This window comes from Labeo rohita, chromosome 2 (genome assembly GCF_022985175.1).
Source record: "Labeo rohita strain BAU-BD-2019 chromosome 2, IGBB_LRoh.1.0, whole genome shotgun sequence".
Lineage (NCBI taxonomy): Eukaryota > Metazoa > Chordata > Actinopteri > Cypriniformes > Cyprinidae > Labeo > Labeo rohita.
In genome coordinates, this window is record NC_066870.1 from 20,348,876 (window position 1) to 20,373,528 (window position 24,653).

The following is a 24,653-nucleotide window of genomic DNA, read 5'->3' on the forward strand; positions in this document are numbered from 1 at the left end:
ACACGGCATAATTTGAGATTTGGGGTTTTACAGATGAGAACATCGACCCATATGGTCGTGAACCACCAATGAACATGGCTACATCCCTAAATGCATAATGTCAGTTTAAAACAAAGGAAAATGAAGCCGACGCACCGCTGATGCGTTTCCCTGCAGCTGGCAAATATCATGCTCAAGTCACTTAAGTTACGGTGTCTAATCACGCTAATTAGGTTGAAAAGCAAACTTTAAAATCCCCCCTTGTTTGAAACTAACTTTATATAAAAAGTTACAATTTATAAACGTTCAATAAAATGAAAGAAAATGTGGAGTGCCTACTGAAATATAACAAATTATGAAAGAACAGAATAGATGATTTTCTGAGATTTTTATTTAGCATGAATTTTAAAAACCAAATTTGCAACTAGAACAAAAAAGGCTTTACAGTTTGATGCCATATGAGAACATTCTTATATATGGAATAAAAAAGTTGTGTGTTGAAATGTTAAAATACATCTACACAAAGACACAAACACACATCTATGTTCAGGTTCTTTCAAGAAACCAGAATTCAGTTTTCGGAAGAATGAAGAACATCACATTAAGCAAAAAACATTTTTAATCTTCAAAGAACCAAGAAAATCAAGAACTCAAAAACCTAAAAATAATTCTTGATTTGACGATGATTCCTTGCTGAACACAAAGCGCAGCGGAAAAAAGCGAACAGAAAACTGAAAACTTAAACTTTTGTTGATTTAATAAAGACTTGATTTAATAGTTAAATAAAATAGATTAAGTCCATTCTACAAGTAGGTCACTCTTTTATGAATTCCCATGATAAAAACAAACATAAGATCTTTGTAACTGTCTTCTTTTGGATGAATAAATCAGCGATGTGGAACTTTTGCTACAATATCTGTCATCAACATTGTTTTACAGGGTTATTTTACATCTGAGTGATAAGTTTAATTTCATTCCCAAGCTTAATATCCAATTTAAATGCATATGGTATTACAAGTGACACCGTTTTGCATACACTTTAAACATTAGGTGTAATGAGGTTTGGTGATCTCGGGAAATGTGATAAAAGTTTAAATAAAGATTAAACATGAAGGAGATGAAAATGTATTTTATACCTTGCAATTTTGGCACGCTGGAGACAGGTAATCAAACGGCTTCATATCTTTGAGGAATTATTTAAAGGAAAGACAAGTACTAGTTTTTCCAGAAAACAAATGTCACAAATATCACAAAGAAAATTATTATTGGTGTGTTGTCGCTTTTTTTTTTTTGCCTGTTGCTGCATGGTGCTTCAAGAATCCTTCCCAAGAGGTACTCAGTGATTTTTTTAATTAAAACTTGAACATCAAACAGATTAAAAGGGACATAACTGAGGATAAGGTCAGCGTTGTCTTAACGCAAGATTAGCTACAGCTACGTATCCGAAATTATTATCCTGACGATATGACTCTTACGCTATCTTAAATTGTGTAACTACTTGTGTGTTTTCTCAATCTCAGCTCAGTCCTTTAAATGACTTCACTCGTGGATTATTTACCGTACAGAAGACACGATTTATGTGTTAAAGTTAAAGAAATTTCTTCAACTTTATGTAACACTTATGTGTCAAGTTAAAGAAATGTCTGACCAAAATGGCTGAATAAAGTTCCTCCAGCTGTTTTTGCGATACATGTTAGACCACTGGGATCACTTTAATGGTGGGTTGTGATGTCACAGCGCAACATCCAATTAAAGTTCGTCCCAAATGACATTCTGACTCTGCCAAACCTTGCATGGCATCTCATACACTCAGGTAAAACAGATGAAATATTATTCCTTTACTGTTGTTTTTCTTGTATAGCGCAAATAGGTCAATTTAGGTTCTGAAAATAATTATATAAACCTAGCCTATATGTATCAACATTTTGTTCTATATAATTAAAACAGTATGGGTTTAACAACGTTACACGACGAGCAAAAGAGCCGCAGATTAACAACCATCAAAAAAGCAATAAATAACCACCAAACATTCATCAAGAGTTTAACATTATAATTGCAATTAATTGCATGAAAAGTCACAAGTAGAATGTGGTGCTTTTTAAATTTCATTTTGTTTTGTTAAAGTTAATAGCATTTGAATTATTACGTCATATACATAGCTCTCTCAGTGGGATATATCTCTTCACAGTGACATCATGAATAATGTAATCTACAGTTCAAGTACACTGAACCCTAAGACATGACTTATCCCTAATTAAAATAGTTTCACTTACTGTAATGGACGTAAATACATTAATATTTTGCCAACTTAGTTTAAAAATAGGAAAATGCATTTCTTTCCACTTTATAAGGTACAAGTTCGTACAAATTGTTTCAACTTTCTTTTTTCGTCAATAACCAATCAATTAAAAACATGAAAAAACAAATAAGAAAACTTACGAACTTTTGAGGCTACTCAGTCGGTTTGTTCTGGTGGTCTCTAGATGAAATCGAAATGTTTGTCAGAGGCTTCGTGTCATAGAATGGCACTGGTGTGATGTTGTATGAATGACATGACCATGTCATTTCCTCCCCATTGAGACTCGCTGAGTCCTTTCACCGATATTATTAGCATCTGGGTCAGTCATTATTGTAGTCTATACAGAACAAAACGAAAGAGGGGGGCGAAGGAGACAGAGCATTTCCTCTCCTTGTGAGCTTTTCTGAATATTGATCTGAAATACATTAATATAGATGTTGGAGCTGCAGTAGGAGTCTATAGCATAAGACGCATATGTATCACGCTTGGCAGTCATGAGCGGTGGCTTTTATGAGATCAAATGACTGTCAAGACGAATAGCGAAAATCCGAAAACGTTTGTAATAATAGAGCTTCATGTAAATGTCACATATTTTTATGACTTTAAACTTGAGTAATAGAGAACGTAACAAAAACACGGCTTTTGACTGGCTGGAGCGTTCTATTTTATGTGCTCACAAAGCGTTGACGCTATTGTGCAGCAGTCGGTTATGCCTGACCTCAGATTCACAATGACAAACTTTTACAAAACAATAACGAGAAAGGATTTTGGGGCGCCCAGTTTTACTCTTACGCTCTTTTCACGCTTCCCTTTCTCTCCGTCTTGCTCTTTATTTCTCTAAAATACATGCACACGGTTTTTTTTTTACAAAAGAAAAAAAAATACAAATCGAAAAGATTTTGAAGGTAAACAAAGGGCGATACTGATACAGATAATGGTGAAGTGGAAAAACATTTTAGTTTTCTCAGACTATAAAATATTATTTCGCATATACCTTACGCTTTGTTTAGATAGGTTTCTTTATTCCACAGTCATTTAAAAAATCGTTATGATGATTTCATAAAATCAACGGGACACAAAAGACATTAAGCTTTTAGGAAAAACTAATATTGAGCACATGGCATAATGGTAACGGTAAAATTAAAAATTGTCTAAATTCGTCCAAAAAAATACACATATACTCACATATATAATTGCAATATGTATATAATTACATATATAATTACAATTATATATAGGGTATATATATGCACACACACGCACGCACGCCTTAGTTTTCCAAAAGTTTTCTACAAAGGCACTGCCCAAAAACGACGTTTTGTAAGACTAACTAACGATTTAGACCTACTGATCTCAGTCTTATTTCCAGTGTTCCAGTTTCAGAGGTCTGTAAATTGTATTTCAAACGTGTAAACATTTTGAAAACATTTATTTTATTGTAGCCCTACTTTTGGAAAAGTGCAACAATTCCTGGATGTTGTTAATTAGAGAATAAAGGAACTCAGGCTATAAAAGTTACACAAAGTTATTTTTTCTTTAGCCGTAATGTAATAAGATGCGACACAAGATAATGGCAATATATTTCTCAAAAAAAGGTGCAATCATTCTTAGTTTAAACTGACCACTTATACGTAATGAACAATTAGCAAGGCATGCAGTGTCTTTTCATCTGATTTGCGTTTTAGGCAAATCCACAAGAAAAGATGTATTGCAACAAACAAAGCATATTGAAGAGAATATAATTCATTGTCATGTCTATTTCAAATGATCCCACAATTAAGGCTAACCTGAAAGTGTGATCATAAAATGTCAAGATCTTTGTATATCTTTAAGGCATGCAGATGTTCGGGTCTTAAGGTCACTTGAGGAAGAGGGAAAATAATAGATTATAAGATAAACTACGACTATTAGAAATTGTTTGACGTAGTATACAGAAATAGCATAGATCAAAACAGCATACTGAGAACTGTGCGCAAATATACAGTTTTCGACATTTGATTTGGAGAACTGAACATCCGATATACACCTGTTGCACAGACAAGTTGCTTATATCTGAGGAAGCCTAACAGCTGTCCCCTCCCGCGAGGTTTAAAACATCTGAAGTTAGCCAGCTAAGTGAGAATCGACTGTGGCTTTCATTTAGGATTTGTTCTTTAATGTGAGTTGCCTATACGGGGCTTTGTAAGTTATTCGTTTAAAACGAAGGTAGATGCATTGTCATAATGCAAACATATCCCATGAGCCCTAAACATGTGAAACATACATTAATTTGATTGATTTATTAAAGGCCAACTAATAAAGCTACTTACAATGTCATAGAATGGCCGTTCCTTCCATATTCGATGTGTTAGGTCAGTGATTGGGCCATATTTTTAAATACTGAAATATGAAATTATTCACATGAAAATAACCAATCACTAGTTTGTAACTAGGTTAATTTGATTAGCCACTTAATGCTTTGAAATGGTGTTGTAGATCGTCCTTATCCGACGAGCTACTTCATCACTTACGATTGCATGACTTGCATATATAATATATATATATATATATATATAATATATATGCAAACAGTGTAATCTTATTTGGTAGCTATATGATGAACAGATTTAAAAGCTGAACTTCTACAAAAATACTTAATCAGACAAAAATACCGGAACATTATAACATAATGGTGATATGAATATACATATCACTGCTCCACAGTCTGAAACAGGAAATGGTCAGTAACCTTTATCCTCATCCTCTGAGTCCCTCAAGGTTTTCCCCCTATTTCTTCAGTTTGTTTTCAAAAGGGCAACAGGAAGCTGGGGGATCCCGTGTGACCCCAGCATTGTTCTAGGCCCGATATCACATCCATTGACTGGGTCACATCTGTGCTGATCTGAGCTCTATGATCTGTGAGCTGGCAAAAGCTCTTGCACGCATTCACAAATCCCTCTTTGCTTCTGCGCGCGACCTTTTGTAATGGAGAAAACAGAAATTAGAAAAGTTTCGGAAACCCACAAACTGACTGCATTCTAAATGACGCTGATCAGTGCTAAACTACCCCCTATTTTAGAAGAACTAGAAATTGTAGAATAGCCTACAAGAACTAGAAATACTCTACTAGAACTAACATATGTGTTCGACTTTTAATATAGGTTATGAGACATTTTTATTTTAGATTATAATGAAGACACATGTAACATAATGATAAGAAATCATAAAAGGCACTTATCCTAAACTTATCCTGAACTGGAGCCACTGCAGTTAATATACGCACAAGCTTTTGTTTTCTATTTTGTTTAAATGGTTGCTTTTTAGCTGGCTGCATACCACCATAAGGAAGCCAAAGTGATTCAAGAGTGTTAATCCTCAAGGATTTCTCTAGGATAAAAATTGTGTATCAAATTACCCTGAGCCGCAATATGACAGCTTTTATAAGTTTTGTGTTTCTTTGTTATGACTGGTTTGGGAAAGTAGGAAATCTCACATGTGAGCACACTGTCTTTTAAAATCATTTTAGGCTTAACTTTTTACTTCATAATTACTTTGTAATTAACACTTTTGCTTTGCAAGTAAAATATTAATATTCTTAACTTACCAGTTTTGCCACGTCTTTACAAAACAAACAGTTTTACTGTCATGTTATAAACCTCATATTGAACTCACATTTACAAAACTAAGTTAAGTTAAAGAAAGTGCAAAAATGAATTTTAATTTACATACGTCCATTGCATAAGGTGACATATATTATGTATATAATATGTGTGTGCCGGTGTAAAAACTTAAGGAAGAAACCAAAATCCTAAACTGTTCACTCCTTTTTTCCTGCCTTTTATTCTTTTTACAGGTCCTTACTCTACTGCCTTTATAGCCTATGTCAAAATTTGAAATTATTTTGAAACAAGAATTAGAGGTGACATTGCACTGGCTTCAAGAATTGGAGAGCGTAAGGCGTTTGATTGCAATAAGCTAATTTAGTTAATGTCACGTATAACACGCCTGCACATAACATGATATTATTATCATAACAAAAATACAACAAAATATTTTTTCCCAAATATGCCTTTATAGATATATTATAGCCTAATAGACTCTTTGTATACAGAATTTATGGCGAGATGGGTTATTTAAACAAACCCAATGTTATATGAAAGAGCCTTGCATTTAAATCAAAGACATGTTTTGGTGGCGCCCTAACAGGTCTCTGCAGTAGTTTAAATGTGTTTAAAAAGTTAGTTATGATTTATCAAATACTTCACAATACGTTAATAATGAAGAGCATTGTAGTATAGCCATACTGGTATAAGCATTACGAACGCAATAATAAAGTAACACAGTCATGACAGGTACACAAGGTACCCAGAAATTAAAGACTTGCACTTTGAGCTTTATACATCAAATAGCCTATTAAAAGCCAATAAATAAATTAATTTGAAAAAATATCCTAACCCATGCTCTTTTGTGGCCAATGATGACCTCACAGATAATGCTCACTGTGTTCGAACACTTAACATTCAGACGTCACACCAAAACAGTAACAAGTTCAACAATTCCAAACAAGAATTCTGTCAACATTCCATTCTAAAACTGCGTGTGCATACAGCTATGTTTTCATAAATGTGTCTGTTACCACAAGAATGGTTATGCCCTGTAACTGGCATGTGTCTATGTAGATTAAGCAACGACTTTGGATATGCAGATTTATCTAAACTTACGGTCATTTTTAAAGCCGGAGATCCCTCAGTAAAGTCGAAAATGAAAACGAACTTTATTAGTCCACGATTTTCCAGGGACGAAAAAGTGAGTACGAGAGTTACGTTAGCTCTGCTAATAGGCTACTCTGTAGCTAAAAACCACAATATGGGCCGTGCGTCCCCTTTTAGTTAGCCCGTCTGATTTGCACCAAGGCCAAAAACCTGTACTGAAAGTTTCCAATAAGCTCACTTCTAAAGTGGTCGTTTGTTTCATTTTGACGCTCCAGGACGCCATGTACGCTCCAAAGATCACTGTTGGTTTGCTTCGCTGGTTTCTTTTAAAGCGCCACAGACACGTCATCTACTCCCATTTAAAACTACTGGAGTGAATTGCTTTTCGGTGATTCACGATAACTCTTTGCGAACCGTTATAACGACAGAATAAAGGGACTGATTTAACGAAATGGCTTGTTTTTGGATACAAATACCCTATTCAAGGACAGAAGATCACAACACCCCTTAACAGGGACATAGCATAGGCTACTAACATTTCAAATGATGGCGGTTTGTTTTAGACTATATTGATAACGAGGAACGTAATGCATAATGTAAAACATTAGACATGGAAACGGATGGGAAATTAAAATAGCTGTTGTGAGTGATGCTCCACAGAGAGTTGCCGTGCGTAATTAGTTAGTTCATTATCGTACGCAGGCCTAAATACACTGGTGTAGACTTATTGACTTCACCGTAAAAATAGCACAGCAGTCCATACTGTGGAATAAGAAGTCCACAAAATTGGACAGTGTGTGACCTACTACCGAATTACGTGTAAAAATGAACACACCCCTCCCCCCCATTTATAAATGATATATCTTCACGATACTATTTAAAAAAGACTGTGGATCTACATACAGACAAATAACCAAATGTGTTTGTCAAATCATTTGTTGACCTTTTCAGTAGTTTGTGATTTGAAAACGCAAAATATTGGGATGCTGAACACTTCTGAGCTATTGAGTACTATCGCTTTAAGTATTGAGAATAAGGCGAGGTTGGGTGCTGTCATTTACTCGAGAGTCACTGGGTCATGTGATAAAATTTCGCTCCATTTATTGGTCAAAGGCACGTGTCTAGGATACCGGACTGCGACGTCACCCGGGGGACTCGTATTAAAAATAAGAACAAAAATCCGTAGTGAAAGTATTCTAGAGCCAGTTTGCGTTTCCTTATTTACTAGAGCAGGTCTGCTGCTTTGATACTGCATAGATTAAATTTGCCCGTGTTTTACCAAGTAGATCTAAAGACAATTGCAAGGGGCACACTGTGGAATTAATTTCAAAAACTATGTTTTTTCTTTCTACGCACACAAGGCGGTTTCGTCGTATTTAACCGACAAAAGACTCCGAAAAAAGGATATGTCCTTTTTTCCTGTTTGTTTCTCTCTGCAGTGAAACTAAGAAATAAGGAAAATATACCACAAAAACTGGAACACAAACATACGTGTGTGTGCGAGAGAGAAAGGGGTTAAAAAGAACATTTGGAGAGTTTCACTATGGAAGAAAATGATCATAGCAACAGAGATGCGGAGCGCCAGGATTCGGGCGATGAGTCCAATAGGGCTATTCTACCCCTGTTGCAGGCTCCTGGAAACCTACTCCCTCACAGAATCACCAACTTTTACATCGACAACATTTTGAGACCAGACTTCGGTCGCAGGAAAGAAGGAACCAGGCGAGACGAAATTAATATAGTTGAAAGAGAGAACCGCTGTCCATCGGCTCCCGGATCAGGGCAGGTAGGAGCTCCAGTGTCAGGGGAAGGAACCTCGAGCCCTCACCCTGTGAGCGCGTCTAAAAAAACTGATATTACCGCGGACGCACCTCTGAAAACCCGTGCAGAGACTGGAGATCAATGTTTAAGCTCAGATTCGGATTGCTCGCAAAGTAACGCTGTGCAGAATAACCAACCAATGCTTTGGCCAGCTTGGGTATATTGCACAAGATATTCAGACAGACCTTCATCAGGTAAGAATTTATTTTCTGTTCACATTTCTATTTATGCGCTCAAATACAGCCTGTTATAAAAGTGCGCATGTGTTCTGCGAATAAAACACTTTGAGAAACACTAAACTAGGCTAGTAGGCTACAGAAATTTTGTCGATGAAAAGGGGGCAAGCAAACGAAGAGCAAACGCTCTTTATGCATGTAAAACGGCCCGCCAAGAGTCAGGGAGTTTTCTTTTGTGGAGTGTTCTCTTAAATTAAAAGGAATAACTACAAATATTTTTTTTTAATTAATAACAATTTAAATCTAATTTTTACAAACATTTAAATATATAGAAAGTAATGTTACTGTATGATAGGCTACATGTGTAGAATTATTATTAATAATTACATTTTTATTGTTGTTTTTTAGTATTATTTTTTCACCATAATAATAATAATCAGTACTATGGATATTATTACATATTTTACTTTACAGACGTAGTATTATGTAATCAGTGGAAAACCCTAAAAACTACGTTAGTTTTATACGTGCAATGTAGCCCTTCGTTTATGTTTGATTTCTTAAGTTATTAAAGAAAAGGAAGAACTGCTGAAATTGTAACATTTTAGGAAGGGTAATTATGGTACATTTTTGCGTTTATTTTCAAAAAAGGAACGGGTAGTTTTGCGCCATTGTTACTTCGATGTCTTTGTTGATATTTAATTAGCATATTTTTGACAATGGAGTTGGACGCACCACAGAAGCTAAATGCTAAATCAGATCTCTTCAAAACTAGCTTCTGAAATAAATATGCTTTTCCTGCATTTCCCGGCATACGATAGAAAAAAAATCGGACAATTTTATACAACATTAATCAGAATTTCGAACGAACTAATTTCGAATGAAGTTCAAATTGCGCACAAAACGGCCTTCCGAAAAAGTAGCAACGCAAGTTTTTGTCACATCGAAACTTCTGATTAATATGTTCTAGGCTGCTATAATCTGGCGAATACATCTTTAACCATTTCTAATATACAGTTTGTAAACATAATTTGACGAACGTTTTTACACAATAAAACATAAGGGATGAATATTTAGAAAGGTCACACTAACTTAAAAGGTGTAGCCTATAACCCCCTTATGATGTGAGCCTACGTTTAATAGTTACTTGAATTGATTTTTTCGATTATACGACGTGGAAATATTAATATTATATCATAACAGCAGTCTACAATCGAAATCATACTCAGCTTAAGCTAAATAAAAGGTGTAAAAATAGAGTGCGAGCAAGGGCTCATCTCATAGGCTGCCGATCAATCTATTGTCAGCATTCAGGCCAAGCAGAACCTTTGGGTGCACCGGAATACCTAAGAATTAACTAAAAATAGAATATGCAGTGGGTAAGCTATTAGCATTGAACGACAGGTGCTACTCTTAGAGCAAGTTTACAAAAAACGTTCTCTTATAAATGTAGTTCCTATGGTAACAGAAAGAGGGGAAAGCCTCTTTCACCCCTCCCTTTCTGGCAGTCACCCCCACCCCCACCCAAACCACCACTAGCACTACTACACCATGCTTCTATAGTCAAAACTAGAGCACCAAGACTCTTTGAAACATTCGATGTGAAAGAGTCCACGATCCAATTAGAGTAACTTTAAAACACGTATTATTAAAACAGCATTATTTATTATTGTTGTATTATTATTTTAAATATTAAGAAACCATATTGAAAATACTGATGGAACGTTAATATGTGCATTTATGACAAGAGCAAAATGTAATCTCTTTCGTTACTTTCTGAAACGCAGGACCAAGATCCCGCAAACCAAAGAAGAAAAACCCAACCAAGGAAGACAAGCGTCCAAGAACAGCCTTCACAGCGGAGCAACTCCAGAGACTCAAGAACGAATTCCAGAATAACCGTTACCTGACGGAGCAGAGGAGACAAGCTTTGGCACAGGAACTCGGTCTCAACGAGTCTCAAATCAAAATCTGGTTTCAGAACAAAAGAGCGAAGATTAAAAAAGCTTCGGGGAGCAAAAACTCACTTGCGTTGCACCTGATGGCACAGGGACTATACAATCACGCCACAACAGCAAAGGACGACAAATCAGACAGTGATTAACGTGAAGGACAGGACATCTGAAATGCAATAATTCTAAACAAGGGCCAGTGTACAAAATACCAGCATTAAACGGAGGAAAACTATATGTATGAGATTTGATTTTGCAATATTATATGTATATATACTTTATGTGTACGGTGGTGTCAAACTTTTTCAATTAGTATCACTGCTGTACACCTACTGAAACTTCAGATATAGTGCGCGAGGAAAAGGACGCTTCTTTATTTAACAAAAAGGGGAGCGATTTGATTGACACTTGACGTTGAGCCACATGTGAACGTGTTTAATCCATGCTGAAGTCCAAAGATTTTCTCCTGCTGCATTCAGGCGACTGTGATTTAAAATAAATGGTAAAAATGTTTTATCTGATTTAGATGTTTGTTTGTTTCCATGCATAATTTTATTACTGGATGAATGTTTTACTTGTGTTACAGAGACATGGTATTTAAAAAAAAAAAGACAACGTTGCATATCATCATATCATGCTTACAATAATTCACTATATTGTATTTAAAAGATCTATGGTCTAAAATACTATCCAAGTATGCCACACATCCAATGTCCTCACATTTTCAGGAAATAGATCAGACATCTGAATGCATACGAGTCAGTAAACCTCAAAACTACACTTCTAATGCAAGTACTTGACTTAAGTTGTTGTCTGTTGGATTTAGCTGGGAATGTACAATAAAAGTTTTCTCATCTTCTTTTTCCAAATGGGTATCCGGCAAGTTTTTTTCCCCCCCGGTATTTGCGTTTTCATCCTTTTTATACTTTTGTATGAAGTTACAATTGTTACTGAGCCGAAAAAGCAACTCTACTGTAAGGTTATTATTTGAATATTACCATTTGAAATCGTGTCAGCAGAGGATATATTAAGAAAGTCTGCAATTATCGTGTTTTCTACCCTTTAAAACAAAACAAAACCTTAAATTTACATATTGTGAAAACAAAATAGCAATCACCAACAGTGCTTTTTAAAATATTGGCAAATCGTTTTGTAAATTAAACTTTAAAAAATACCCTTATTTAGAAAAAAGTTAAATGATCTACCCACAAATGTTTTAACACAAGTGGAAAGTAAAGAACTGAGACAAATTTAAACTGTCATATCACTAAAAGATAAACTATCTACATATGCGTGAAAAGTAAATAGCCCATTTTATTTTTTTTTATATTTATTTCATAACAGTAGGTTTTCGTGTGACATTAAAAAGGGGTAGATAAGAGAACTACGTTTCAAAGGAGAATTGGAATGTATAATAAGATTTATTGTACCACTGTGCAGAGCTAATAAATAATATTTTCAAATGGAGAAGGCGGCAATGGAAAGCAGCGCATTGCATTAATTGGCAAAAGGCAAAATAACTTTAAATTGTGATGTGTGCTTTTCAATGAATCTAACTCAGCCTTTAATAGTAGGCGGGGCATATATAAAGCATGTGTTTTTCTTTAAATCTAAAAAAAAGGATAAATAGATAAAAACAGTCCTGTACTGCAACTGAAAGCAAGTAAAATTAACTTTAGCACAACCTTACTGTGTACATGGTGCAAAATTTTAGAAAAATAAAACTCTTAGCAATATTCCACATCTTGTACAGCCAAACATACAAAAAATCGTATTACGGTAACAAAAGTTTTTGTACTTAAAAACTAGACAGTACCATTGACATATACTGCATGAACCGCAGCAACAACCAGGTTACAAAACTGACTGTGAACCTCAATCTATAAGGATCAAAAGTCATTTTTCTTTCTTTTATTTTATTATGGACGGTACCCATCTGGTTCCGTCCCAAGTTTTATTTGGCGTCTAATTAGATTTGGTTGCAACAAAAATAAACTAAACTATAAAGCCAAATTTAATCCAACTGTCAACACTTGGGGGAGTCCAAAGGCTGCTAACAGATATAATTTCACTCCTAAAGTTTCGAGTATTAATATATTTATATATATATATTTTTTTTTATAAAACTTCACTATTCAAAAAGAAAAAAAAAAAAAAAAAAAAATAGGATGCATCGCCTCTTAAATGATAAAGTTACCTAAAGCATCTAAAAAGTAAACCTATGCATAATTTTGCGCAAAGAATCAAAAATAATAAATGAGATGCTATCAGTATTGAGTTAAACTTTGTAAATATTGCTCTAGACGGTATTTAGTTGGCATGGGTGCACTCGTAACCCTTTCCAGAAACTTTACACATACTTCAGTGTTACCTGACGCCACAAAAACATTTCTAGAAAAGTCGCATTACTGAAAAGGTCCAACACAAAAGGCAAGCTATCTCTGAGAACCATTCCCAGCATTGACCTGTTCCTCAATGCCAGAGAATCTCATCTGCATTTCTATTCTTGCCAAGCTTGTATGTGGAAGTAACGCCCAACGGTCACTGACTTGATGAGCTTCACTGGGAAGAAAAAGGCAGTTGCCGCTCAGACGCGCAGCGAGGCTCCTGAATGAAGTCTGTGGCCGGGAGACCCCGTTGAAGGTCAAAGCCTCTTGTCACAGCTGCAGGTGGCTCGTTTCACTTCGCCCACATTTCATCACCTCCGAATTCAGCACGGATCTTAAAGGCATCTCATTAATTGGTTTCACTTCAAACACGAACAGAACAGCTCTAGAATCGGAGTTGAGATGAAATGCTAGAAGGAACTCACATCCATCTCGGATGCAGAAATTCCCCAAAAACTCTCACTCTTGCCTAAACTATTTTGTCCAAAAAGCCATACCGCCAACTTCTGGCTGGTTGTCTGGACAGACAAAATATGAAGCTTCAAAAGCCTGGCTTAAAAAGTTTGATGTCCATCCCAGTTCCCCATAACTCACACTATGGTTACTTAAGAGATTGATCTGGATGTGAATTCTTCCATTTTTTTTAATCATTGATGAACTGATTCACACACACACAGATACCTTCCTCTCCCTAAACAGATCATCCAAAGTCTGAATGGCTGAGGTTCCTGAGGCCAGTCACTCTAGAAAAGAAAATGCATATCAGAACGGTGTTGATCTCCCTTGTCTGCGTATCAGAGAAAGGCCTATCTTGTCCTCTTTCCAACTGAGTCATTTATCTATAGTTTTTGAATGCTTCCTAGTCAAACTTGAATATGCAATGAAGAGCTGGGGCTTTGTGGCGGAAATATAATTAAGGCAGTGAAAGATGTAGAGGGTGAAGAATGGGGATGACATCAGGCCAATTTCACACTTGGCACTCGGATGGCCAAGCCAAAGCCAGGCTCTTGCCACGCAACACAGATCAAAGCAGACTGCCAGTTCAGAAAAAGCAAAAAAGGATTTAAGTATGCTAATCTCCAGGACAAATATATTTTAATCTTGTTAGAATACAAGTTAACGCCACAGCTCAGCGGTTGAACTTTATAGCGAATTTAGGGGAGAGATCAAATTTCACTTACATTTTTTTAATGTGTATAACTTCAGGTCCATTCTGACTGACTTAGGTAATTGCACAAAATGGTTAATCATCCAACTGATGTGATCAAGAAAAAAAGCACTGCGTTTACTCAGGATATCTCCACTCCAGCTCTAGTAGCTAGCATGAACGCATTTTGTATGCATGGGAAATTGATGTTTAGTTGTCCAGTTCCCTTTGTTTTGCGTCACAGCCCAGTGCACCTTGGTAACACTTGATCTGTCATACTTAAGCTCAAAGCACATACACAGAGCTGGGTAAACACAATAGAAATAAGCTACTTTGTAAGGTCACAACCAACATTTTAAACAGCAGGCAGTTTCCTGTGAAGGTTAGTTACATGCACACCAAATTTCAAGTGATTCGAAAACTGAAAATTTTGCAAGATCTCAGAATTTAACCATTACATAACTTTGATGGTGTTCTTCAGGCATTTCATTAGCTGATCTAGCACCTTTGGGACCAAAAACCCTGCAAGGACAGCCATTTAAACTCAAGGTTAATAGTCTACACTCTAAAAAAAAAAAAAAAAATTAAGAATGAAGAATGTTATGTTTGTTCCAGTAAATAAGTTTTCAAATTACTTTTCCTAGGATTATGCATTACACAAAAACACATAATACCTACCATAATAACTTCATTAATAGCAGAAAATTGAATATTACTTTACGTATTTACATCAACTGATCATCTAGAAAACGCCCAGACATTGCATTTCCCAAAACAAACATGCGTCATGTAGCTTCCTTTACATAACCTTGTGATATCCAACATTTTCCCCACTGCGCACAGAGAGCAGACTTGTTAAACAATGCGACAATATCAGAGAAAGCAGTGAGTATTGTCATTTTCCCCCTCAGTGATTTGGCTGACACCCATATCCAGACCAACTCACAGAGCTGAGCAATCATGGCGTCTCTTGCTCCTTTACTCTCCCAAAACAGGACCTGCCCCTGTGTTGCCGCCACAGCGGCGCATGCGTAGTTCTGCATGGAGGGAGCTGTGAGGGAAGGGTGCGAAAGGCATGCCATCATGCTTACCCAGCGGCCATGTTCAAAAGCCAGACTTGGACAGACGTGGGACATCAGAACGAAACAAGCAGACTGTGCTGTGAAACGATTTGGGACAATAAAGTCTGTCTTTTCGCCTGTCTTACGTGCCTGTTAACAGTTCCCCACACAGATAATTCTGAATTCCAAAAAAAAAAGTGTGATGTATGAAAACAAATGACTCATTTATACTTGAAATATTTTATTTTCTTTTATCAAGGGTAAACGTTTCATAAATCACACTGGTAATACCACAGTTAATGCCATGACAAGGTTAAAAAGAACTATGGAATTAAACATGTAAATTACAAGTCATCAGAATAAAATCAGTATCAATATGCAGTTTCAGTAGTTTTTATATAAAGGTAACACAGGAAGAGCATGTCCACTAATCAACAGTGAAAGCAGCTGTAATACGCTTTAATAACGTCAAATAATTTCAATTATCATACTTTTAAATTACTAAAAAATTCAAAACAACATACTCTAGGAAAATATATTTGAGGTCTTCATTTTTGGTCCAGGTTTTTGAGTGTTCTTCAGCAGACGCTAATCTGAAATTAAAGTTCGCTGTGCTGGAAAACAGAGCTCTTACAGTGACCTGGATACGTGAAGAAAACAAAGCATAGAATTACAAAGCGTTTGAAACAAAATTAATGCAAAAAAGGCTAAGATTTTAAGGTTTTTGCTACATTTCCTAACACAAAGTTCAGAAAAAAACTGACATTGAAAGTCCTGCTTTTGAATTTTGTCGTCAAAGACTTAAAATCCTATTTTAAAGTTATTTCTTATTCTTATACAACTACTAGCATAACTATAAACATGTCTCTCTGAGATTTAAATATGTTGGGCACAAGATTAAAAAATAAAAATTTGCATTTAAAAAAAGTCCAATTAATGTGCATTGAATTGAAATTTACAAAGTACATTAAAAGATGATATATGGACATATTCATTTAATATTAATTTCTGTACACTTTCCCATTCTTTGGCTAGCAATAATGGCATTTCAGATACTTATATATTTTAATAAATGTCTTAATTTACTATAATTCCAGCAAAATGTCTTTAATACAATTTAGCTGAAATTTTGCTTAAATTAAACTGCAATGCAAATTTTACAGGTCAGCAAATTAGTGAAAGCTGTCTTAATGTGAAAATGAAAATCTACATTTAGACCATACATTTCATAGGGTTAGAAATTTAATTTTAAAAAGCAGAAAAAAAAACCAATTGTTGAGTAACCGTTTCTTAAAAAAAATCATGTTCGACGTCAGTCAGATTGGAAAAAAAAAATCATGATATATTTAAAAACTGTACTGATATTTTTATGCAAAAAATTAATAAAAAAAAGGAACACATTTTATGCAAAATGCAAATCAGGTTCAGGTTTTTAGTGTAAACATGCTTAACACTAATGAATGAAAGATGGTATGTCCCATCATATGTAAATACCTGAGACTTCACTACACAGCGTCTTAGCCACATGGTCTGCCTCACTGGTGAAGAGAGAGATGATATCATCTTCCAGCTCCTCCACAATGCTTTCACACTGCAATAGACATTTTGCACATACAGTCAGCATTCTATGAGTGTGTTGACAGTAAATAAGCAAGAAGCAGTGGTCAATCACATCAGTGAAAATGCAGTAACGGGCAGCCATCTTTATACAGTTGGCAAGTCTGCCATCTTGGATGTTGGACGGTTCATGAGGCAACTTAAAGGCAAAATGGATTTAGTCATTTTACTGTGGTCAAAAATACAGTCATCTTGTATAGAAAACAAAATAAAAAAAAAGTCCAACATAAACTCTTACAGTATATGCTCTACAGATTGATCTTTGTATTTAATAAAATAAAAAAAACAGCAGTCATGCAACAAAATTAAATTGAATAACAATAATAATAAAAAAAAAAAAAATAAATAACAAAAAAAAAAGAAAAAAAGAAAAAAGCTTAATTACCGTAGGGCCACATTATTTTGTTTAGGAAAAACACGTCAGTATTCATGATTTATCTTGATGACTCATGAAATATCTTGGTTTATGTAAATGTTTCAAAGGCCTTCAGAATAAAACTTACATTTTTCACAATTTTTTTTTTAAACTTATGATTCGTAGTATATGATACTACAAAACTCTAATATGATTTAAACAGTCAATATCAAAATAATTTGTACAAAAATAAAAAAAAAGCTGAAAAAAAGTGGGAAACTCACATTTTAGAAAAAAAAAATACTAAAAAAAAATACTAATATACTCAATGACAAATATATATACAATTTATACTCACAGCAAACTTCAAGGCACTGGAACTCTCTGGTCCATCAAACTTAAAATTTTTGAAATCCGGAAAATTCCCGCCATCATTTGCTCTCGGTGCAAATCTCTTGTAGCTCTTTTCTTTGGTGTCCGGGTCCTCATAGAGAGCATAATCGCTCATGCTATTGCAAACTTCGTCCAGCAGTTCAGTTAAGTAAGTTTCGGACCTAGCCAGAGGGACCTATCAGAAAAAAAATTCAGAATAAAATTATAGAAAAATTAGTTGACTAAGCTACCAAAAATCAAACCTCTCCTTCTCAAAAAAAAAAAAAAAAAACCTAGCAGGGCACAAAGGTCACTTAGATGACCTTTTCCTTCCGTTCCCATCTAAACACATCCCCTGTGCCACGACGCTGACTTTTAACCTGCATCTCCAAAGTTGCAAAAGTAGATCCCCTTGCCTTGGCAACAGAACAAAAACACACTGTGGTGTCTAGACAGGTCAAGGTGCACCCTGCTCCCGCCCCTTTGGCCTCCCCCGGAAGGAGAAAGGGGAAAGGGTGACGGGGGGCGGAGAGAGTGAAAAGGCTGGAGAGCGGGGGGTAAGCAGTGGGGAGGGGAGTTGTCAACAGCAGCCAAGTGCAGGGTAAACAGTGGAGTCCCATCCTTTGGTTCTCTTGGGCAGCTCATCTCTTCCACCCTCCAATGATCAAAGCAGGAAGTCTTCCTTGTCAGGCCAGTCAAAGGGTGCTGGGGTTGGGGGGCGAGGGGGTTATTGGAAAGAGGACAGGTTGCAGATGAGCTGGATTTTCTTGCCATGTAGATATATCCCTGACCCCATTGTCCCCTTTCAGACACAGTATGGACCCTTCCGGTCTCACTGATTACATTATGAGGGCGTCTCTACCCCCTCCACTCTTGTGAGGCTCGCTGACATAAAGAGGCTTCCGTGGCTCGCTGCCATCTGGTCACAAATAAGATAAAAGGTCCCATGGAAGGACAGCAACCTATCCACACATCCCCCATCTTTTTAATTAAAAAGCTGAATGCGCTTCGATGGACCGCAAGATAAGACAATATACGAACAACTACGAGCACGGAAATCGGCGAACGCAAGATCGCCGATCGCTCGCCTATCGGTGCGGGCGTTTAAACCCTATCAATATCGAACAATGCGGGTATAATGACAACCTCCGCATTAAAATTGGATTATCATATTTGAGATGTTCACCAATTACGCTTCTAAATTCAACTCATTAAACTTTAGGACACTTCGGGCTAACCGCCAGAGAACAATAAGAGAGATTATGTCGCGCACAAAAGTCCAAAAGCAATAAAAATCTCGCCTTCGGATCTAGCAGAGGATGGCTTGCTTGCCGCATCCTCTGCCGAGTCCTTATCATGCAATCCTGAAAATGGTGGGGAATTAAATTCCTCCCCGTAACAGTCTGAAGGGTTTGAATAGAAGCTGTCAATAAAGAATTTCTGTAGGAATAAAGAGGGGGGGGGGCAAGGCGGCCCAGGCAGAGAAAAGGCTTCTCAGGGATGCCATCCTTCACTGAATTCCCATTGGAGAGCCAGGCATCATTGTAATGTTGGGACACAGGGCATTTCATTTCACTGCCTTAATTCCCTAAAAAGTCTGAACGTGCACACGAAAAGCATATAGATCTGATCAAGAGTTGTTGAATGATTATTTATACATAAATCGACCTTTCAGCGAAGCCGCTGAAGGTTATCTTTGGTGAATCTGCTAAAAACATGGGGTGCGTCGCAGGGGTTCACCTACAGCTTCTGGGCAAGTCAACCAAGCCAAGTATGAAAAGAGAAACAGGGAGGGATTTGGCGAGCTTTAATTAGCATTTATTTTTAAGTGAAGTCACTCTCAGGGAACAGTGAGCGAGTTCTGCTACACTGCTTCTGCTTCGCTTCCTTATTATTGAAGAGAAATGGGATACTCAGGAACCAAAGACCAAAGCAGTCAGCAAGTGGATCGAGCTTCATTTTTCACCACCACTGGTTATGTGTGATCCGTACATATGCTAAACATATAATTCAGTACAGAGAGCGCAAAACTCTTTACTCTTTACAGTGCGGTTTTCTTAAAAAAAATTTTTTCCCGATTTGTAATGCAAACTTGATATTGACCAAAATCATGTTTCAGCTCCCTGAGCCGCAATTTAAAGCATAATAAGCAATTAAAACCCAAATTCCTGACTTCACCTCAATGAGCTGATAAATGACAAATTAAGAAAAAAGACAGATGCATGAAACAAAAAATTAAGTACTTCATTAATCAACTGGTTCATCTGCAACGAAGCAAGACATAACAGATTTAACAGATTTCTTTCTCATCCCTAACAATACCTGTATTTTTTCTTTTTTTCTTTTTTTTAACCCAAACAGCATGAATCAAGCCTCCCATTCAAGTCCCATCATCACGTCACATTTCCCACCAAACAGGCTGACTAACATTTTACCCACAGTTGAAATGGCCTAAATAGGGGAGGGGAAAAGTCAGAACTGAACAAACACTTGTTATTAGGCAGCAGTTACAATCAAAAGGGGATTAACCCCTAATCAATAGTGGAATCGGGCACCTAATGACAGTCCCTGGATACCAGGGGTCAGGGCTTAGAGTTCATTGGGTCTGACCTTTACACATTGACACCACTGCTGAGAAGGAAACAGTAAAAATGGCACCCTTTACTCAAGTAAACAGAACAAGCTTATAAACACCAGGAATTATTAAAGAGCTATGTAATGCAATTAATCACTAAATAAATACACAAATCTCAAGGAAAATAAAATACTCAATTTATAATTCAATCTTTAAAAAATGCATAAAGTGAATCAATTTAGATCTTATATTGTAGAATATTTTCAAATGTTGATTAGCCCGTGTTAATAATGCAACTAAAAGCGCATAATAAATATGGTGGTGGTAAAGACCAAGATATTGGGACACAAACAGCATGCATGTTCTATCCTATCGACAGATTAACTTTTTCACAATTTGTTACCATCAAGGTTGTGCTCTTGAGCAAGACAAACCACAAGTCGCCTGATAATAATAAAAATGTGATAAATTAATTCTGAAGCAACAGACAGTGAATCATACCTTTTTGTCTGTAAGACTTCCATCAGGTTTAAGTCTGAATCCACCAACATGAGCCATCTTTTTTGGATCAGTTTGACTGATTGAATAGTTCAGCTCCTCTGCAATCGCCATGCAGGCTAAAAAACAAACAAACAAACAAAATTCATTTGATTTAATCATTTAAACATTGAATGATAATCAAAAAGGTGAAAAAAAAAAAAAAAGGGGGAAACAATGCAGGTGTAATTTTTTTGGGATTATCACATCTTGACAACATACAAATCAAAATATTTTTCTATTAGGAAATATAAGGAAATGTATAAATATAAAAAAGTACCTTGTACTGCAATAAACATGGCTTAATATAAATTTCAGATAAGATAATGTTGGAGGCCTACTTGTACAGGCCTAGATTTTTAATCATGAACTAGAATCAATTTTGTATCACCTTTTAGTGCATGTGCTTGTTTTAATGGAAAAATGGCAATGGCAAAAATGCACTAGCTATGCTTTTGGTAAAATCTTGAGTTTACTGGTGCTTAGTCATGCTTGCTATATTACCATGGCAACTGCCAAATCTGGGCGGAGCTTAAAGTAGGATTTATGTGAACCAAGCTTTGCACCCTTTGACTCTCCAAAAAGGCTTGGTCCTAGCATTAGTTTCACTAAGTTTTATTATTTTGTAATACTAATAATATTATTCCATGATAGAATCCAAAAGGGCTTTTTTGAAAGAATCTCAGTCCTGCAAAGTGACCAGAATGGAATACACATTTAAATTGTACATTTACCATACAAATTAACTTCGGGAATCCACTAAAAGTAAGAAATGAAATCTATTCACATACAAGATAGTAGAAATAGTTCGTTTCAGCGTTGGTTTCATGGTGGCCTTTTATCTCGATGATTCAAATGAACAACTAGTCAGTAAAATGAATAACCTATGAGATATCTTTGTTTGTCTTAGTTTAGAATAACAATTTAGGATGGAAAATAATTTTTAGTTTAGAAAACTGTATTAGACATATTCACAATTGGAGGCAAGCAAAAAACAAAAAATGTAATAACCTATTATTATGTTAAGATGTGGAAATTACAGTAAAAAACAAACAAACAAAAAAAGACTAAAGACCTGTACTCTATACTGTAGTCATCACTACTAAGATCTAAATATGCTTGGAAAAAACATGTGAAACTTGCACAAAATGTATCAGTGTAATATAGCACTTAAATACGATTACGCTTATGTTGAGTTATATCGTTTTGAAGAACTGTAAGTAATCTGTCAAACCAAAATACAGAAAACATAAATAAAATGGCAAGGTGCGATGTATATAAACTCACATAAAGTTCGTTACTAAAACATTACAGAATATACCAAAGTATGTACTATTCCAAATGACCAATCCAATTTAAAGCAACATGAAAATATTCATTTATTATTTAGAGCTCACTCTCACACTAGAGTTCACAAGTACATTGACACTGTCTTAAAGATTTCCACAATGATAAGAAGATATTAAGGAAATCAGCAGTACTTTCTTAACTTTATTTAAAAAAGTTTTTAACTCAGCAGGCTCAACTACAGTTACAACAATGGACAACAATACTATACTCTCAAATGGATTCCCCCCCAAATCGCAGCAATACTTTTTAATAACAAGCACAACTGGTTACCACCGAACGTGGTCATTTGCATTTAAAATTCTTTTAAAGTGTCATTTTCATAAAATATAAAACAAAGGAAATGATTTGCATATAGGGTTTTATAGGGTATTTTACTCAGTTAAAAAATGTAACCTGGATGAAACAACTTCCCACGTTTCCTACAAGAATTACAAATATTTATTTATTTATTTAAATCCTACTTAAAATATTAGGTCAATTTGACATTTAGCAAGCCGTTGTTCATCTTTTCAAAAAGCTTAATTGGATCAATTAATTTAAAAACTGCTAAATTAGAATTATGTGTTGGACACAAGAGAAATGTTAAAAAAAAATGTCCCAAAAGAGACTGTTTACATCTTAACAATTCTTAATTTGGAATTATGTGAATTAAGTCCTTATGAAAAAACAGGAGTATCTTTGTTAAACCACTCACTTAGAAAACATTAGGCATATAAACGCTTGCTCAAACTACCTCATGATTCTGAATAAATTACTATTAAATTCAGGCGCATGCTCCGCTTTATCTGCACTGATGTCACAAAATGTTGAAAAATATTGTGGTGACAGTTTAAATTAAGAGGTAGAAATGACTAGAAAAGCGTTTGTTGTAATGACCAGCTCAATCATCATTTACTACAGCGTGTGCATTTTTAAAATTTATTTATTTATTTATTTATTAACTTCATGTACCATCAACTCACCTGAACAGTACAATACTTCATCTTTCTTTGACTCTGTTGTAGTGTGCAACATGAAAACTGCCACAAGAACAAGGCAGATCTGTTTAATCCATGGTGACATGCTGATCTCCTGAATGAGGAAAACACAGTGAAGGTAACTGAGATTGCATTATTCCATTTCATATAGACACTCGCAGAACAATTACACTAAATGTTAATCTAAACAAGCTAACGGCAACCAACATTAAAAAAAACTAGTTTGAGTGAACAACTGTATAATTGCCTAAAAGATCTTATTTAAGCAAACACTGAGCTATTATACAAATATATCCAAATTGGCACCGGTTAGTCAACGGCTGGAGTGTATTAGCTTTGCATACATTAAAAACAGCGTCTGATGTTCACACAGCCCTGTATAGACAAAACATATGGGATAAAGATAAATATTGTACTATAATACATCAGTGGTATCTTAAGAATAACAAACCTACAAAATGCCACAATTACAATAAGTATTCATGTGGCACACCTTTTAAACGAACAAGAAGCTTCACTGACACAATAATTCAGATAACAACCTTGAAAATGGGTTTCAAAAAATGATCAGGTGTATTTTATCCATGATATTTATTGCTGCTCTTTTATCACTTAAACTTTTTAAAAACTTAAGGAACTTTTCATGAAGTTCTGAATGAACTAGCGCCCCCAATTGACCAACACCACTATTTTTGTCCATTCACTGTGTAATTTCCTTTTAACATTAATGTTCAGATAAACAAAACACTTACTCATCGACAATACATATATATCTGTCATGTAAAAGGGTTAGGATATATTTTAACTGCTAGTCTAAATATATGTATACGAGCAGGTGTCACCTAATAGTGCGCTCTAAATACTTCAAGTAAAACTTGGTGCACCTGCTCCACCTGTTTCATTTGTTCAGGTGCGTCTGAATAAATGAGCAGCTAAAAGAAAGAACAAAAAAAACTTACACATTTAGGATTGGAGAGGGTATAGTGGCCAACCTGCCGTTTTAAATTCATTAAACTAACACATTATGAACAGTCAATGCAGTGTTTACTGTCTTACCTGAGACGTTACGTGTGAACAAGAGGTGAGGGAGGCACGGGTAAAAGTTTTCGTTGGTACAAAAAATGAAACAGGGTACAAGTTCGACACCAGGTAGCTTACACAAAAACTCCCAACAATCCGTCTGCAAAATGAATTACAAATGCGCTTCCTATACAAAAAGCAACGACTACCTACGTGCCGGTCTGTCGTGCTGCCACGACCAGCAACCTTGCTGGCCGCACTGAGAACTGACAGCCGCGGCATCCAATGAAATCACAGAATTCTGACTCTTAGCCAATGAGCGCAAAGAAAGCCTAGA

At 35.7% G+C, this 24,653-nt stretch overlaps 3 protein-coding genes across 3 annotated transcripts in view; 2 read left to right on the forward strand and 1 right to left on the reverse strand.

Annotated features, from left to right (window-relative positions):
• Window positions 1-8,171: 8,171 nt before the first annotated feature.
• en2b (engrailed homeobox 2b) lies at window positions 8,172-11,918 on the forward strand. Its single transcript, XM_051124602.1, has 2 exons — window positions 8,172-8,984; window positions 10,754-11,918. The coding sequence occupies exons 1-2, from the start codon at window positions 8,513-8,515 to the stop codon at window positions 11,068-11,070; spliced, it is 789 nt and encodes a 262-aa protein (XP_050980559.1). The 5' UTR covers window positions 8,172-8,512; the 3' UTR covers window positions 11,071-11,918.
• Window positions 11,919-15,743: 3,825 nt separating this feature from the next.
• cnpy1 (canopy FGF signaling regulator 1) lies at window positions 15,744-24,598 on the reverse strand. The gene is made up of 6 exons (XM_051130197.1): window positions 24,353-24,598; window positions 23,282-23,390; window positions 20,934-21,049; window positions 17,844-18,053; window positions 17,008-17,104; window positions 15,744-16,153 (listed from the first exon to the last, which is right to left on the reverse strand). The coding sequence occupies exons 1-6, from the start codon at window positions 24,596-24,598 to the stop codon at window positions 16,113-16,115; spliced, it is 819 nt and encodes a 272-aa protein (XP_050986154.1). The 3' UTR covers window positions 15,744-16,112.
• The window catches only part of rbm33b (RNA binding motif protein 33b), a 37,490-nt gene continuing 36,173 nt past the window's right edge, over window positions 23,337-24,653 (forward strand). The window contains exon 1 of the mRNA XM_051096418.1: window positions 23,337-23,414. The gene's annotated coding sequence lies outside the window, so the exon portion shown is untranslated. The remainder of the gene's footprint in view (window positions 23,415-24,653) is intronic.

Excerpts from the sequence above, each read along its gene's own strand:
- en2b (XM_051124602.1), top strand. The coding sequence starts at position 8,513 with ATGGAAGAAAATGATCATAGCAACAGAGATGCGGAGCGCCAGGATTCG. Across the intron at positions 8,985-10,753 it reads TTCAGACAGACCTTCATCAG|GACCAAGATCCCGCAAACCA; the intron begins GTAAGAATTTAT and ends TCTGAAACGCAG.
- cnpy1 (XM_051130197.1), bottom strand. The coding sequence starts at position 24,598 with ATGCCGCGGCTGTCAGTTCTCAGTGCGGCCAGCAAGGTTGCTGGTCGT. Across the intron at positions 23,391-24,352 it reads GTTCACACGTAACGTCTCAG|GAGATCAGCATGTCACCATG; the intron begins GTAAGACAGTAA and ends TTCCTCATTCAG. Across the intron at positions 16,154-17,007 it reads GCTGTGTAGTGAAGTCTCAG|GTCACTGTAAGAGCTCTGTT; the intron begins GTATTTACATAT and ends TCACGTATCCAG.